The sequence below is a fragment of the Schistocerca americana genome, chromosome 3, assembly GCF_021461395.2.
Source record: "Schistocerca americana isolate TAMUIC-IGC-003095 chromosome 3, iqSchAmer2.1, whole genome shotgun sequence".
Taxonomy (NCBI): Eukaryota; Metazoa; Arthropoda; class Insecta; order Orthoptera; family Acrididae; genus Schistocerca; species Schistocerca americana.
In genome coordinates, this window is record NC_060121.1 from 191,469,269 (window position 1) to 191,488,581 (window position 19,313).

At 37.5% G+C, this 19,313-nt stretch overlaps 1 protein-coding gene across 3 annotated transcripts in view; it reads left to right on the top strand.

Moving 5' to 3' along the window:
- Positions 1-19,313, top strand: part of LOC124606621 (TATA element modulatory factor) — a 171,711-nt gene that overhangs the window by 135,135 nt on the left and 17,263 nt on the right. For all 3 annotated transcript variants that reach the window (XM_047138609.1, XM_047138612.1, XM_047138610.1), the window contains exons 16-18: positions 4,097-4,241; positions 7,818-7,967; positions 17,215-17,341. In XM_047138609.1, coding sequence (XP_046994565.1) covers positions 4,097-4,241; positions 7,818-7,967; positions 17,215-17,341 — 422 coding nt within the window. The remainder of the gene's footprint in view (positions 1-4,096; positions 4,242-7,817; positions 7,968-17,214; positions 17,342-19,313) is intronic.

The following is a 19,313-nucleotide window of genomic DNA, read 5'->3' on the forward strand; positions in this document are numbered from 1 at the left end:
ACAATGTGGTAGACACATACAACAACAAGAACAGGGCAGAAAACAACCAGAAAGTACAACCATTAGTTGATGAACAGAATCTGAGAGAGGTGAAGGAGGCAATAAAAAGATCGTAAAATGTGAAGGCTCAAGGCATAGAAATGATATCAGCTGAGCTCAACAAAAGAGGGGGAGACAAAGACATATGAATGATTAGCGGAATTGATAAAAGACATATGTAGGAAAGAAGTAATGCTGGGGGAATGGAAAACTGCTGCTCTGTGTCCCATATACAAGAAGGGAGCCAAGACATTGACACAGAACTACAAGGGATATCACTACTATCCACTTGCTATAAAATAACATCAAGGATTATACTGAACAGGCTCAACCAATACACTGAAGAAATATTAGACATAGCACAAGTGGGGTTCACAACAAGTCTACAACCGACCAAATATTCACACTAGGACAAATGATAGATAAGGAGTGGAAGCACAATCAGGATACCTTCTGTATGTTTGTATACCGCAACAAAGCATGTGACAGCATAATGAGAGAGGAGATGTGGAGTATAACAGAGGAGTATGGGATACCAGATAAGCTAACTAAAATGTGTGTGATAGAATCAAAATGTAGAGTGAAAGTACAGGGGGAGTTCTCAGCAACATTTCAGGTGAAAACAGGAGTGAGACAGGGAGATATTATATCACCAACCTTGTTCAGTTCGACACTCGATAACATCCTGAGGAGAGTAACACAAAAATGTGCATGAGTTACCATAAAGATAAATGTTCTGGCTTTCACGGATGGTATTGTGGTGATAGGAAAGAGCATGGAAAACCTGGAGAAAATGGGAACTGTACTGATGAAAGAAACTAAGGAAATGTACCTAAGCATAAATGAACATAAAACAGAGTTCATGGTAATAGGAAGAAGAGCTCAGTTAGGACCAAACCATCTAACAGTCAGTAACCTAACAATACAGAAGACAGACACATTCATGTACCTCAGTATCAACATCAACCAATGAAACCTTATTGAACAAGAGATTGTAACGAGAATTCAAGCCAAGGGAAGATGTCTAGGAGCTATACATAACATCATAAGATCTAAGTTACTATCCTGGCAGGCAGAAATAAGAATATATCAGACCATCATCAAACCAACAGTGTGCTACGCAAGCGAGACATGAACCCTGACAAAAACTGAGAAAAAACTCATCACTTTTGAAAATGAAGTACTGAGAAAAAATATGGACCAGTGAAAGAAAATGTATAGTGGAGAATAAGGAAAAATGAGAACACAGGCAGTTATACACACTACATGACATTGTAGCGAGTGTGAAAACTAATAGACTCAGGTGGTATGGAAATGTGAGGAGGGAGATGAAAACACAGTAATAAAGACAGTGATGGATGGAGAAGCCAAAGGAACGAGACCACTAGGACGGCCGAGAAAGAGATGGAAGGATAATACCATGGCAGACATGCAGGTACTGGTCAGAGAGCTGAAGATGCAGCTGACAGAAAGGTGTGGAAGGCTGAAATGAGTGAGGCCAAGGACCAACTCCATTCATGTGGCCAGTATAAGTAAGTAAGTAAGTAAGTAAGTAAGTAAGCATATAAGTAACATTGTTGAGTACATATATATCTGGCTCTTTTCTTTACTAATCTTAGCCCCTAGAAGTCATTGTAGAGGGTGTTTCAGAAAGAATGACCTTATTTAAAAACTCCATATTTATTGATGAAAACATGCTACAAAGGGAGGTGCATTGCAAAATACTCACAAAATCTTATATTTTTAGCTAAGCTGTTAAAAATACTCTCTATCTCTCAGCAGCAACACGGACATAATCTAGTTGATACTTAAAATTGTCATAAACTTTACACATTGTATTTGCTTTTACAGAAGTTATGGCAACTTCACTTCTTCTGTGTCACGAGGTAAAGGGCAACACACTTTCCTTCACATGTCCCCACAAGAAAAAATCGCATTGGTCGTGTCAGGTGATCTTGGAGGCCAAGAATGCAGAGCAGTGTCTCAGGGTCCCATGCACACTATCCAGCATTGAGACAGAGTGCCATTGAGAAACTGATGTACATTGTCGTGCCAGTGTAGTGGAGCTCTATCTTGTTGGAAAATAAAAGTCACTGGAATCCTCCTGAAGTTGTGGAGAGAGCTAACTCGGCAGCATTTTTGAAGGTAGCTGACTGTTTACTGTATTCTCTCCACCATGTCATTAGAAGTGCAAGGTCCACCTGGATTCTTACCTTTGCGCAAGCATACGGTCTCTTCAAATTGGATATACCTACAACTAATGTTTTTGAGTGCAGGCCGATCAATTTCAGAACACCGACGAAAAGCACGGTGGACCGAAATTACTGACTCATTCTTTGCAAACTGCAGCAGACAAAATGCATTCTGTTGAGCAGATGCTATGTTGCTTCTGACTGACTGCAAACTGAGAAGACGCATTGACTGACATCTAACAGCGATTTCTGAAACTCTAGGTTACACCAATTCAGACAGTGCACTTTTCCATGCCAGCACTTCCCAAGTTTCGTAATTATCACCATCTAAAATGAGTTCATTCTGTTTGAAACACCCTGTATTTATGCTTTTCTCTGGTTTTTGAGAAAGAGAAGTATTCTGAACATTTTTGGTTACTGTTACTGATATGGAGTGAAACAACATGTTTACTGCTATCAGTCACAAGTTTACTGTTAGAATAAATTGTGACTGGAAACAGTAAATTGTTGTTTCATTTGAGAGAAATATTGGCAGTGACTAAGGACATTTATGAACTAATTGTCAGAATACCTCCCCTCCCCCATTAAAAAACAAAATTAAAAGTAGATGTCTTGGTAGGAAGTTCTTAAATTAGCATGAGATATTATTCTGATAACAGGCTTCTGTATTTTGATGAAAAATACTGGTGGGTGTTGTACAAGCTGACATGCACTGAAGACACAATCTTGTAAATTTATGCACATCATTGACTGGAGGGTCATAGACAAACTCCATCAATTGTTTCATAACCAAATGTCTAGGGGATTGTAGTTATGGGATGTGGAGTTCAAGTGTGATGACCAAAGGAGTGTGAGACTGAACCGCATTGTCGTCACTTAGCTATGATGCAAGATCATAAGAATTTTGTATAACTCAGTGTAAGTTTCTGAAGATGACCAATACTACCAGCCAACAACCTTGCCACACTGATAACATTGGTCCCTGCCTGATCATCGAAGTTAAGCAACATTGGGCCAGGATAGTACTTGGATGAATGAGTTTTTGGGGAAACATGGGTGCCATTGATTTTAAGGTCAAGCAAGACACAGGATTGGCATCCAGTTGAAAGACGTGCACCAGGCCATGGTGCCACACAACATTTATTTATTTATTACCACTACCACCTTGCTTAAAAAAAAAGTTGGCGTGGTCAGAGCTCATTGTTGGGCAGTGCCAAGCACACATGTGTACAGATTGTAAAAGCAGCGGTAAGCGAATTAATTTATCACTAACCTAAATCCATGTGAAGATCTAACAGGCTTTGGGAGTATTCTGGTTGGCCAACAATTTCATTTAGTTGTCTGCACTGTGTGGTGTGATGGTATCATAACAATTTTTAGGTGAGCTCTGATGTTATTGTAAATTAGATGATCTCTGTCAGCAGTATTGTGCCATGAAGTCATATTAATGCACAACTTATGAGAGTGAGACTTGTTCATTTCTTCTTTGGCTTCCACTTTTAGTATAGATGAAGGCAACTGTTTTTGCAGTCAAGGTGAATGGTAATGTGCAGTGTCTCATTTTGGTAGCAGCTTCGTAGACATAGAAAACTTTCTGCATGTGCCCCTTGGTAGACTGTTGTATAAGCATTGTGATTGCTGTGCTGTGTATTCTGTATTTTTAATATAACTTTAAATATTGCCCCCCCCCCCCCCCCCCCCTCTCTCTCTCTCTCTCTCTCTCTCTCTCTCTCTCTCTCTCTCTCTCTCTGTGTGTGTGTGTGTGTGTGTGTGTGTGTGTGTGTGTATGGGCGCACGCGTGTGCGTGTGCTTGTGGGTTAAAACAAATTTCACTAGTTTATCTAGAAGTTTTGTCTGTCACACAGGGAACACCGCACATCTGAGTCTATGCAGGAGACATTGGCAGAAGAGATGAAGGACTTACAGAGGCAAATTAACAGTTTAGAGCAGCAGCTGTCAGTAGAGCGTGCTGCTACAGAAGCTGAGAAAAGGAAAACTGCCATGCTCCAGGTTACGCTCTTTTCATCTATATTGAGATAATAGTACATCTATGAACATATTGTCCCATCAATTAATTTATTAACATATGTGTGCTAAGTGCCCCCAAAGAATAGCATGTGTGTGGGGAGAGCGGCATGCATGTGCATTTGTCTACTTGATTCTGTCATACTTTTACCATACTGTTATTTGATAATTTATGAAGATAAATTTGCCGAAGCTACACATAATTGTTACATTTAAAATGTGAGCTTTATTTTCAAAAGAGCTTTGAAGTGATTTTACTGGTTGACAACACTCTCATATGTCATTGTACGTATTGTATTCTAAGGAATGGGTGAATGATACACCCACTGTAGTATGCACATCTTGTTACAGGTGCAAACTATAATATTAGAAAAGCACAATGCCATAGTTGTTATACAAGATTTGCCTGAAAAATTCAGTGAATGGTCTCAGAAAATAAAAGAAACAATAGTTAGAAAGTAAATACCTTTAATGACTTTAAAGTGGTCACCTTTAGCTACAACACACTTCTGGCATCAGTAGTAAAGCTGTTGCAAACTGTCAGCAAATGCTTCTTGTGGAATTAGTGGAAGCACCATGGTCGTACATTGTTGGATATCCGCACCATTACAGATAAGACATGGTACTACCAATATGATCCGAGAACAAACAACAGTCAATGGCATGGTGTTTGTCATCTTCCCTGCCTCCCTCGAGTAGAAATTCATTATGGATCAAGCCTTTGCTGTTGTGTAAAACAATTAATGTTGTCTTAATTTTGGATTTTGTCAGCTGACTTTTGTTGGGAGGCAGGGAAGGCAATGAATACTATACCATTGACTGTCACGTGGTTCCGGATCGTATTGGTAGCATCAGTTCTCATCTGCAGTAGTGATGCAAATATCCAACAATGCATGTCCATGGCGCTTCAAGAGATTCCATAACAAGTGTTTGCTGGCAGTTTAGAACAGCTTTGCAACCAATGTCAGAAGTTTATGGTAGCTAATGATGATTACTTTGAAGGTTAGTGGAGTTTTGGTAAAATATTGGCTTGGTGCACAAGTTCATAGTGATTTTCTATAAGTTTGACAAACACAACAGATACACATAACAGAAAATTTAGGCATCCATAATATATTCTCCTTCACTATTTACAATACTCTGCCAGTGGTGTGGTAACTTTTTGATTCCACAGCTGTAGAAATTAAGTCGTTTTAAGGCGAATAACTCAACAAGCCATGTTTGGAGCACATTTTGATCCAAAAAGGGAATGCCTTGAAGGTTGTTCAATAGAGAGTGGAGAATGTGAAAATCTGAGGGCACAAGAGTTGGTGAATAAGGTGGCTGCAGAATGACTTCCCAGCCAAACTCCCATACAGCAGCATTCTTATCAGTCTAGCAGAATGTGAGCAGGCATTATCTTGGAGTAGCATCACTTTATGCAGTTTATTGTTCTTGGATTGCATCTACAAGACATCTCAGTTGTGGACAATAAATGTCAGCAGTGATGGTTACACCTTGGGAAGTATTTCATAGTACACCACACTGTCACTTTTCAACCAGATGCATTACATTATCTTTTCTGGAATCAAGCAGGCTTTTGTCGGAGAGTTGCTGCTTTGTTTGGGCTCAGTCATTCCTTTCTTTTCCTTATATTAGCATAAAGACACCATTTCTTGTCACCAGTAATGATACAGAATAGGAGTAATCGGTGTTGTTCTTGAACCAGTTGATGACAAGCAAGCAGAGATGCACATTTGACACAAGACTCCGGTCGATCTGGGAGTCCAATTCAAGTGAGAGACACTTGAGCACCCATCCTATAGTCCTTATCTCTTCCCATGCAATTATCACACCTTCGGTCCCTTAAAAAAGGGCTTGAAGTGTCAACAGTTCCTGTTGGACAAGAATGTGAAGCAGGCAGTTACGGCTTCTTCACAGAACAGAACATGGTGTTTTACCTTCAACATAATGCATCAATGGGATGATTGCCTCAATGCTCACAGCAATTTTGTCTGATTGGCTTAGTGTGTCTGGACTGTATCGCGTTCAAACAAACTTTTTAATTGCCCCTTACATAATCATGCTCCTGTATGCCATCAGTCAGCAATAGTGGAATAGCTCCTAAGCAGTATCTTAAACAGTGCTATTCAATAAATATTTTGAGCGGTAAAATGAATGAATGAATGGAGAAGTGTCTGGGCTTGTATGGATCCTATTTTGTAGTTGACCACTGCTAACTGGTACTGCAAATTAGTGGCAGTTAGTAACATCAGTCTCAATTCTTTTGTTTCAAATGTCATACACAACATTTTACAGTGGAACATAAGCCTACATCTGTATTAAACTGCCCATTCATGAAAATAGTAATAATAATAATAATAATAATAATAATACTTCTTGTAAGTGCCACAATCACACAATAATGCAAACTTTTTTAGATGTAGTATGCCAGGAAAAAAAATCACAACTGAGATTTTACTGTCAGGATCTCTCATAGATTGAAATACTGTTATGCTGTCCCTGTTGCTGAACTTCTGTCTCTGTGGATGAATGATGTTCATATCTAGCTCTGGTACTTCCTTGCAGGTGTGTTCTGTGGATCATCTTCATCCAGAGGATCCCAAACCTGGTACCTGGGACTGCCATGTCCCAGGTACCAGGTGAATAGGGCACATTGGTATGAATTCTGCAACAGTTTCCGTACAAAGTCCCACTCTGTGTTCATGTTGTACACTTTATCCTGATATATGAAATGATTATTGAGACAAATTTCCACTATCGTTTTGGCAATGTTATCCCATTTGTTTGTTCACACACCATAATATACTCTACAGAGTTCTTCAGCAACTGAGATGTTTGAGGACAGTAGTCGGTTGTGGACCAAATGTTCAATAAACTGTATATGTGTTGTTTGTACTGGTTACTCACTGTCCTTTTGCTGACATTCACAGCGAATTATACTTATAACCATTTATTGGACTTGGCCGTCACTCTTGAGTATGTACTTCAAAATATGTTTTGACTACCAGTTGGAAGACCTCTCTGTGTACTGATTTTACTAAATGGTGACTGATGCTTCTAGATGTGGGGATAGCGTTTGATAAGACATTTGTGTGTAGTTTTCCTGTTTTGGATTCAGGTGCTTCTTTACGGGATTTGATTGGAATGTTCATATTATCTGTTGATAACTGTACTTGTTGTTCTTGGATACCAGTTCCAGATGTAGCTTTTCTCAAAGAATTCCTTTGTATGAGTGTGAGGTCTGTATACAAAAATACTGAAAATTCTGTCATTTCTCACTGTGTAGTAGTAATTTGACTATTGCAGATAGTTGTTGGTATGTGTGTGTGTCCAGTAAGCAAGCAGGCTGTCATACTAGTGCTAAACGAGTACATAAAGAAGTGGAAACTGTCATATCTTTTTCATGTTATGTCGTGAATATAATGTTCATATGAGTGAGTTCAGGTTATTTTAATGATATAATGTCAATACATGGAAAGACAGATGATGTGGCTAAATTACCATCATTGCACTTATAATAGTAAAGGTGTTACAACTGTTAAATGTTCTCTTGAACAGGATCAGTTACGAGACAGAGACATAGCAGTTGAAAAGGAGCGTTCTGGTGGCAGAGGTTCTTCTCCTGCAGGAACTCCAAGGTCATCACCCACATTGAGCTTTGGCAGAATGTCACTGTCAGAGTCTGTGTCAAGTGTAACTTGGCCACAGGTATGTATGTTCTGCTGTTATGTTCTTTTTTGAGAACAGCAATAGACATTATACATATTGATATACTACATTGTTATTCCATTTATGGGTGAGGAAAAAGCAACCCTATATGAGAGAGCAGCCAGAACTCTGTGTGATGCACACCAGTTCACCATTTTAGTTTCTGACAATGCTAATATTGTGTGCTAGATGCCTTTTAATTTTTATTCCTACTTCACTTGTCATTTTTTGCTGTGGTCTTGAATATCATCCTTTGCGTTTGTGGGAAAAGAAAATTAATATTAGTATTTAAAATCCCAGTAGAGATGGAGCACAAGATTGGATTGGTCTAAGTACAGATAGAAATTGGCTTTGTTCTTTTTAAAGGAACCATCCCAGCATTCACTTAGGCAATTTTGAATAACCATGGCAATCAGATTGAATGCCTGAATGGGGATTTGAACATTGATCCTCCCAAATGAAAGTCCAGTATGTCAGTTTGATGTGTGATATTGTGGGTGGTTGGTGGTGCTGGGGGTGAGATTGAGTTATTCTGCAGCTAAAAGATGTGCAATATGTTGAATGCTAATATGATTTTATGAGATTTATGTGTGTGCCTGTGCACCATTCACAGTTTATCTGCAGATGGTGATTACCTGCCGCCGCCCCCCCCCCCCCCCCCCCCTTGACATCAAGAAGCAAATTCTTCCACCACTTCAGTATTACACCTGCTAACGTACTCTGCTGGAGATTATTATGGTGTGAATTAGGGACACATTGTAAGCTAAGCCTTCATGTTTCTGTTGTGCAGGATTTATATTGATAACGTGATGACTTGTATTCAGAGGGAGTTGGATTCAAATCGATTTCTGACTGGACATATTTACTTGTGTTTTTTTCCAGAATTAATTCAGACATACAATCAAATAGCTCTTTCAACAACATAGTGGCTGATTTCTTTGTGGTCCTTCTAAGAAACATCAAGTTATCAAACTCAAACAACGGAAACACCAGATTGGAATATCAACAATGTAGGAAAAGATATATTGCTGCTTTCTGTAGAGATGACACCATAGATTGCTACTTTCTGTAAAGATGACACATTAAGTCACGGACAGTCACAATTAAGACACTTACACATATGCTTTCAGCCACAGCCTTTGTCAGAAAAAGAAAGAGAAACACACACCATTCCTTCACACAAGCAAGCACACCTCACACACCCATGCCCACAAACTGTGGAAGCTCAGACCAGGATGCTTGTGTGTAAGTGTGTCAATTGTCCCTGTCCGTGATTCAACACGTCATCTTTATGGTAAGTAGCAAATCTTATCTTTTCTTACATTGTTCAAGTTAGTAAACTGTCAGGAATCAATTTTTGTCATTGGCACTGAACTTTAAGGGGATGAAAAACTTTTTGGTTAAGACACCAGTTTCTTCTATAGTGCAAGCACTTTAATAATATAGATGAAGTTGTTAAACATAACAAAATAATTTTGAAATTACTGCAGATATGTATAATTAAATGGATGCAGTCTCAAGATTTTATATCCAAAGATGACTAGGTTGCTTGTTGTGGAAACAAGTGGAAGAAGAACAAAATAAGAGAGAGCTCTCAAGTAATGAAAAAATGCATGAAATAGAAATTTAGTTCTAGTTGGTGTTGGAGGTCTGTGGAAAAGACTCACTAAAAGGAGTAGGATGACAGGCAGTGGCAGATAGACAGAAGAGTCCAAGCTTAATGGTACTCCTAGACGAAGCTGTGTTGAGACGTGATGTACTGAAGGATTGTCATCCATCTTTGTAGTTAGGGGATACTTCGTCATTCACTGTTTAGACGTCAAAAGGGATACTCTACTGAGGAAGATGTTTACGCTTTAACTGAAGTCGTAATAAAATTTTCAAATAATGGAGCTTCACCTATTTGGTTCCCCTGTGAATTATCGAAGGCATTTCAGAATGTCAATTATAATGTTCTATTAATAGAAGTTAAGTTTTTATGGAATACATTATTCAACACCTGCCTGATTTAGTATCTATTCGAGCTACTAGAGGCGAAAAGTTGAGCAAGACTGTTCGAGTTATACAATTAGGGGTGCCATGTTGTCTGCATGACAAGAAATCACAACAGGGGATCCACAAGTTTTTATTATGTACCAGTTACTATTCTTGCTATGTGTAAAATAAGGGAAAGGTGACCACTCACCTATAGTGGACTGATGCATGGTGCATATGCAAGTGTAACAAAAAACGGTAGTCTTATATGTTATTGACCGACCATTTTCTGTAAATCAGGAGGCAGAATTTGTCACTTTTTGCAGATGATATATGGATTATTGTCAAGCCCAACATATAAGCAATAGCAGGGAATCAGTAAATGACACTTTTGTTAAAGTTATTGACTGATTGACTGGTTTTGAATGAATGTATTAGCTTTAAAGTCTGAAAAAACACAACTCGTCTATTTTTGTACTGTCAAAAACATCCCACCTCATATTAATGTTGTGTGCCAACAAAAAATAATAAACAGAGTAGAAAGTTTTAAAGTTTGGGATATCCATACTGATTAACATTTAAACTGGAAAGCCCATATAGTAGACCTGCTTAAACATTTTTATTCAGCTACTTTTCACGTAAGAATAACTGACGACTATGTGGACTTGGAAATAGTGAGTTGGCTTATTTTGCATTTTTCCATTCACTTATGGCCTGCAGGCTAATATTCTGGGTTAACTCCTCACTTCTGCAAAAAGTGTTTATTCAATAGAAGAAAGTAATTCGAACCGTTTGTGCTGCACACACATGTAGTTTGCTGGCATTTGTTTAAGTGATTTGGGATGTTAACCACAGTGTTACAGTGTATTTATTTACTGATGAAAGTTTTTTCCAACAAGCCATTGCATTGTGAGAATAATGTAGATATTCACAAACACAATATTAGAAGAAAACATGACCTGCACTTCTCTGTAGTAAATCTAACTTTGGCGCAGAGGGGAGAAAAATACTCAGCTATGAAATCTTAAGGAGGCAAAATTCTTAGTACTGTTGATAGACACACATAAAAGTACAAGAAACTGTTGTAGCTTCTTAAGCTATTAGCTGCTTCATTGGATAGGGAAAAGGGGTAAGTTGGGAAAGATAACTAAAGAAGATCATGTTACTCAGATGCCAGGATGAGAGAGACTCGTCTGTTTTGAGATCACCCTCCTCCTCACAGAGGGCAAGTTCCTCTCATTCTGGGATATGAGTGTTCGGACCTTCCTTCTTAACTTTCCCCGACTTATCCCTAAGAAAGGATCTAATAATACAAAGGCTAGGATAGTTTATCATACTTTCATGTGTGCCTGTCGGCAGTACTAATAATTTTGCTTTCTGATGTGAAGTACTGGCCAACAAGTCTGTACCATAATTTCATAGTTTTCTGAAGATAATTTTCTTTTTGAAAGAGATATAAAATTCTGTGATAATCTGGCCATGGACTGTATGACTGACAACATATGTTTCCAAATGCAGATTCAGATTGTTTCTCCATAACAACCTGTTCTATACACAGAAAACTTCTTTAATAGACATATGTAGCCATTTATAAATCTGTAAATGGCTAAAAGCATTCTTTTGTTCAGTTGACACGTTCCACATGATAATGTGTGTAATGAATATAATCTATTGAAAATTGAACTTGCTAACCCAAGAGCAATTCATCAGTGAAAATCTGCTGTAAGTTTTATTTATTTAATTTTTTCTCCACCATGTGTTAAAGCTGCATGTAGTATATAAGGACATGTGACATAGTTCTTCAAACTTGTACACACATTGTGTGATTGTCATGTTAGATGTAGTCAACTTAATGAGGTCTTGCTTCGTAACATTTCATAATAACCAGTAGTTCCTTATGAGAAGGTGACACAAATCTACATTTTCAGGAAAACATAACTCTTATACGTCTTCTTTTCTCCAAGTTTTCACCTTGAATTTCTATGCACCAATGTATCTTTCCAAATCAGTTAATGAAGGAAACAGATACTTCTGCTTCTTAGTGCACTAGCAATTGCACTCTTCCACTTTTGGGAGAAGAAGAGATCCCATGAGGCACTCAGCTGTAAGACAGTTGCCAAAATGTCTGAATTTGATACTTTTTGACATATGATTACAATAGCCAGTACATTGGTGTGGTAGCACAAAATCTTGTACAGCTCATATTTGGGTGCTTACTAAAATCTTATGGGGAGAAACTACAGCATACATAACTGCAGTTATTTCTGATCTTTCTTCGAATGAGAGTGTGGTAAAACGTTTATTGTAATGAAGAAAATGCATATAAGTACACCGCCTTCATTCCTTACTCTCTGAAGTTTTGTTAGAGGGAAATCATTGGAGGAAGAACTAGATACATGACAGGTAGCTTTGGTGCAGGCCAATTTCATACAATCATACTTCATCTGCCTGTGTTCAGCCTATTAAATTCTTGCTGACAGAAATCCGAATTTTGAGGCTTTTACCCCTTGGTTGTTTAGTGTGATCTCTCCCAACACAACCTTCCTGATGGCAAAATGCTCTTGTAACATCTCAAAGACAGCTTCCAGTCAGATAACAAGAGAACACTAAATGTAATATTGGAAACGAGAAGCATCTTCTTCAGTTTACCGAGTGAGGTGGCACAATGGTTAGTACTCCGGACCCGCAATGAAGAGGACGATGGTTCAAGCATTCGTCTGGCCATCCTGATACAAGTTTTCTGCAATTTCCCTACATTGCTTCAGCCAAATACCAGGATGGCTCCTTTGAAAGATTATGGCCAATTTCTTTCCCCATCCATCCCTAATGTGAGCTTGTTCTGCGTCTCTAATGACCTCATTGTCAGTGGGACATTAAACAGTAATCTCCTCCTCCTCCTCCTCCTCCTCCTCCTCCTCCTCCTCCTTTTTCAGTTTTTCTCTAGCCACAAAACTTGTTTCCTTCTCTAGCAACCATTGCTGCTTACCCACCTTCAATTTAACCATCAAGATAGTTTGTTTAGTTCCTGAATTAGTCTAATTGTTGAAATACTCATAAGACTTGAACAAGATTCTTGCACAGCAGTAGACAGGCTCTGTTCAGATTGGATAAAAGCATTTGCTTAGCAGTTAACAGTTACCCAAATATAAGCATTTTGTAAAAATGAATAGACACAAAATAACTGAACGTGTTGCATCTGTCTTTGTATGTTGGAATTTCCCAATTCAGGCAAATAAGTAGGCAGGCAGAGGAAAGATAACAATGCTCTTGGAACCCTAGATCGGAAGTGATATTCTGCAAGTACCTGAAGCAATACTCGAGCAGTACTCTTTTCGGAGTCACACTGTATAATGACTGGTGTGATGAACACAGCAGACCCCTACAGAGACCAGCAGTCAAGTGTGTTTGAGTTCATTACACATTTGCAACTCTCAGTTCTTCATTGTAAATATTTTGTGTCACAGACTTTGCTTTTTTTTAACTTGAGCATAGAACAGTTGTCCTGATTTTTGGAAACCTGTTATAAAATATAAAATGCATATTGGGTAAATGATATAACTACCTACTTGTCCATCAACTGATGCCAATTTGAGCATGAACAGAGGGTGACAGGTCTGTCTGTCACTAATAATGGTGAACTTATGTGGCAGATCACAAGTGTATTTCAGATCAGGTTCTGAATTCAAATTTCTGTCTTTTACCAACTGCTCTGAACTGACTGAAATGTAGAAGTATGCCATATCCGCTGCTCCAACACACAAATCACCTATCTCTCTCTTTCACTTCAGAGTCCAAATATGACAGATTCTCATATGTGGTTATATCATCTTTTCATAATTTCATAATGTGGAAACATCCTGATTGGAGAAAAGGAGAATGGCAGCTGGATCATGTATTTATGGACAAATTCTTCCACAGAGAAATCTACAATGTTAAAATATTAAGAGGGATAGATATAGGTTCAGATCATTACATTGTCAAAATCAAAATTAAGTTCACACCACTAAAAAAGAAACCAAAGTGCAATAAATGAAAGAGGAATTTTGATCCCCACCAATTAATTAGAAATTATAAATATAGAGAAGTCACACAAAACATAAAACTGACAAATAATTTTGAAGAACTGGTTCAAATTCTCAGGCAACAAGCATAAAATTTAGTCCCATCGAACCCACGTAAAAGACATGTCTGGTGGAACTCAGAATGTGACAACATTCATTAAGAAAGACATCGTGCATGGTTGGACATCTTGCATTGTTAAAATTTCAAACACAGAAAACAGAGGAAAATGCAACCAACCTCAAAAAAATCAGGAAAAAATTCACACAAATTATCAGTCAAACCAAGAGACAATCACAGAAAGATCTAATTGACTCAGAAGAAGAAAATTACCACAAAACCAATTCCAAAGACTTTTACAAAATGTTTGGAAGACAATTACAAAAATTTGCCCCTTCCACATTAATGCTGCAAAGGGAAGATGGAAAAATAGCACATAATGACAAGGAAAATGCCGAAATCATGGCAAAGCATTTAGTAAACTTTTGAATTGTGAAGAACTCCAGGAACTTTTAGCAATTAATACAGACACACCCATCAAGACTCCACCTGATCTCATAAATCCTCCAACAATCCAAGAGGTCGAAACGGCACTCAGAGAGATGAAAAATTATAAGGCATGCGGAGAAGACCAAGGTTTTGCAGAAATGTGGAAATATGCCAGTGATACAGTTCGAACATCCTTAAACATAGCCTTAACAAAAATCTGGGTAACAGAAAAGTTTCCTAAACATTGGACCATAGCCATAATCCACACACTCCACAAAAAAGGAGATAAAAGCAACCCAGTTAATAACAGAGGTATCTCTTAGACTGCACATACACGATTTTCTCCAGAATCCGACCTTGGAGAAGCTGTGCAGAACAGATCATCACTTTAAAATTAGCCATAGCATATTACAATAAATGAAATAAACCTCTTGTAATAACCTTCATGGACTTTAAAAAAGCATATGACTGTATCCATAGACGTTAATAAATTTCGGGCTCCATAAAAAATTAATCAAATTGATAGAACTCATCTTAACCAACACTGTATCAAAAGTCAAGTTCAGGGAGGAACTCTTTGAGCCGTTCATCATAAAAACAGCTTTAAGACAAGGAGATTGCTTGGCACCCCTGCTGTTCAACTTTGCTTTAGAATACATAATGAGGGAATGGTACAAGACTCACCCAGAGAACATCCAAATTGGAAGACCCAAAGACAACACAAGTTTAAACTGTCTAGGATTTGCTGATGACCTTGCTCTCTTGTCCAACTGTATTCAGGAAACCAAACAAGTTACCTCACTACAGGAAATGGCACAGAAAATTGATCTTGGAATATCCTTTGAAAAAACAATTATCATGTTAACTGACCCACCACTCATAAACGAAATTGCCATAGGAAACCAAGAAATCAAAATTGTCAATAAATTTAAATATCTGGCAGAAATCATAACTTATAACCTCAATGAAAAGCCAACATGGCATAGCAGAATAAACAAATTGACTAGAGCACAATATATCATCAAGAACACCTACAACAAAAAGAGCCTGTCAATAGCAACAAAATTAAAACGCTACAAAACAGCTACTCAACCAGAAATAACATATGCAAGTGAAACCATCTTCAAAACAACTAACACTGCACAAGTAGGCAAAATACTCAAAATAGAGAGAAGAATCGTCAGAACGTGCATTAACAAATCGTACTTGAAAGATGGACGCTGGAGAGTAGCTACAAATGAAACAGTCTACAAGGAAATAGAACCAATAATGAGTACAATCAGGAAGAAATGCATTTCATGTTTCGGACATCTAATCAGAACACCAGAGAACAGGATTATCTCGAGAATAATAGAAAAATTGTGGAATAGTAAATGCAACATTAAGTGGCTTACAGAAATCAAGGAAGATATGGATGAGCTACACATTGCATTGGAAGACCTAAAAAACAAATCTGACAAAATCAGGAAGCTCACAGGCGAACAAACCAGACTGCAAACAAGAATCAACAAACAGACAATAGGAAGGGTGATTTCCGATGAAGAAAGAAGGATGAGATTCGAGAGAATGAAGAAGTACTGGGCTGACTGGAAACTGAAAAATTCTTTATACAAAGTTGGATAGAGTGATTCAATGAAGGCCATAAAATGTAATAAATAAATAAATTTGTAATTGTCTACAATTACATCTTTATCTGAAGAAAGAACTGTAAATTTTTGTAGTACAAGAGCACTTCAAAAAGTAAATTACACATTATATTGCAGGCAAAGTAACTATTATTGAATACTGCATCACACTTCAAACTAATGCATATATGTACACTATTTATCAGCACAGTCACCAAGTATCTATAAAGGACACTTGAAATATTCTAATAGTCGTTCGATTCGTCAGTGATAGAATCTGCTCCTTGATCCTTCAAGAACCATTGCGTGAATGTCCTCATTGACGGAAAATCTCTCTCTCCCCAGATGTTCTCTCAGCTTGCTAATTGCTTGGATATTGTCATCTGTGGTTGATGTTGTTGACCTTCCTTCCCGATTGGCATCACACACACATATATAAGCAGTCTTGGTCGAATTGTTGGCACTATTTCTCTATGACTTGATGCAACATTGTATTTTGTCCATATACCACCAAAATTTCATGGTGAATGTGTGAGCAAGTTAGATGTTTTGCTCACAAGAACCATTTTGTCCTGTATACTTCAACTTCAGAGTATATTTCCATTTTCTACACCATTTCAGTCATACACAGATTTGTCTCTGCAGTAAACCCAGAACATGTACTGTCTTCTGACAATTTCCCACTCTTGTTGTGCAGTGGTCTTAGTGTGGAGCCACATGTGCAACTTTCTTTCGGAGGTCCCCTACATATGTTGTACTTTTCATATTGAAAAGTCCTGTAATTTTATGAAATGCAGCTATGATTTGATGTTTTGACCTTTCTGCATCTATTGTGACACTTTTTGGTGGTAATTTTATAATATTAGGAAAAACTAGAACAATTGGTAAAAAATCATAGCTATAGTATTACATTTGTCCGCAGCTTCACTGACTTGGCTGCTGGTGTTGATTTCTTCCCTAGACAAATTACTGTTGCTCTAGCTTTCCACCCAAAAATAGAGATATAAAATGTAGTTCACCTTTTTGAAAATTTCTCAATATTTAGTGGTCAGTGAGTGTACATTTAATGTGCATTATAATTAACAAGTGATTTGTTTCAGTTTCCTGATGAGGCATTTGACACAGCATCAAATTCTGGGCGTTTAAGCAATGTGTATGATAGTCTGCGTTCTGGAAACACAACATCACTGCTCGAAGGACTTCAGGCACAGCTGAAGTTACGGGATGGTTAGTACTTTTGTATGTTGGCAGCACACTGTTATTAAATCTCAAAAAGTTTTAGGTAATTGTATATGTTGGAGTAAGTAGAATGTTAGTAATGTAAACATATACTGGAGATAATGTCACAGGTGGCCATATAGAAGAAACTGAAAATGATGAGTAGGGGTTTGCTAGACACATACTATTGACATCATTGATATATAGTGAAGCTGGAAAAAATCCAATTGGAATTAAAACACCAGGTTTTGGATGACATCTTGAGATTAAGCAAATACTTACACTGTTTATCAAGAAATGTCTATAATTGGCTTCCTAGCATGAGTAACAGTACATACAGTAGGAGTCTTATACCTAAACACTCACTGTCAATTACAGTGGTAAAAATGTGGCATGGTAGGAATTTGGAATAACAGAAGAGTAGTATATACTATTATACATTGTGGCAGACCAGTGGATGCACAGCATTTTGATCTGTTTTTTTGGCTGCATTTTTCATAGTCTTAAACAGTATTAAATTTTGTTAGGAGACACTGTGATATGATTTTTATTTTGTGGCTGGTTGTATGAATAATCAATGTGATTAACTCCAGAAAAGATAAATATCAAAGCATATAGAACAGCAAATTGCAACACAGTTGGGAATCTAAGAGACATTTTGCAGCAGTGATTGACACTCAGACAAGATCATAACAAAATAACTCTAGTATGTCATTTCTGCCACAGGAAAAATGGATGAAAATACTTGGAAGCATTTGCTGCACCTGAGTAGAAAGTCATAACAAAGCCATGTTATGGGATTAGATTATAACTGACAAAACAAATCACTTAGAAGTTTTATTTGCTTTGGTTAAAATTAAGTATGAAACCTTTTAATCATATTCTCAAATGCAAGAAACTTCTAAGGGAATCCACTATAGCACAACATAAAATTCGACCTTTTCGCAATAAATCGTTGAAGAAAATAATTACACTGTTCTGTGTCCTTATCTAAGAAAGTAAAAGTGACTTGTAGACTGAACAGTCGCTGAAGTGTTTGTAATTGAGTTTGAAATCATCTTACATAGACAAGGTAGACACATTAAAAATAATGTTGTTTGTTAGGTAAGTCGGCAGCAGCTTAACACCAGACAACAGTGCACAATGTCGTTCAATTTCTATTAGTTCAGCTGCTCTTTGTGGCCACCTTGATGGAGTCTTCTAAGAATATATGTGTATTAGTTCAAATTGAATTTGCAAATTACGTTTGAGACAGATAAGTAAGATACTTTGTGATACATATGGCAGAATTTTCATTTTAAAAAGGACTGAACAAGGGGGAAAACACGGGGGAAATGTTGGGAAAGGTGTTGACAAACATTCTACACCACAACCAAAATTTTATGATTGTAAAAATGTTTACTGTTGATGTCAGGTACCACTACAGGTTGATACCTCCAAACTGATTGCCTGTTCTGTAGGATGGTCTTGAATTTCACATTGTTTTTTACTTCCTAATCTCTTTTTAGTTGACAGTTTTTTCATTGTAAAATAATGTAAAATGTATGATGGAATGGGTTTGTACACTTGGTGATTGTTTATTCTGTTTGAACACAAGAACAGCTGCTATAAGCTGCATTAGAAAGCCGCTGTTAGCTACTTTGCACTGTTACAGCGTCTCTTGCAACATAATTAAATTTTGTTTCCTAGAGTTGAAACAGGTTACTCAATCTCCAAATACACTTCATTGGGATTGTTGTAAAAGCCTACTGTAATGGTTTACTATTGATGTCAGTTGTTTTTCGCTTTTTAATAGTCATGTGCCAGCCTTTACTGAGCTGATTATCAATGGTGTTCAGGAGGTCATCTTTTAGTTGGTTGGCACTTATAACAAAATCCTAGTACATAGGGGTGCAATATAAAATCATTAGGTTCCTATGGTCTACGCTGATTTGATAATGTTTATTAATTTAGAAAATCTGAGGGGGTTCAGACACTCATG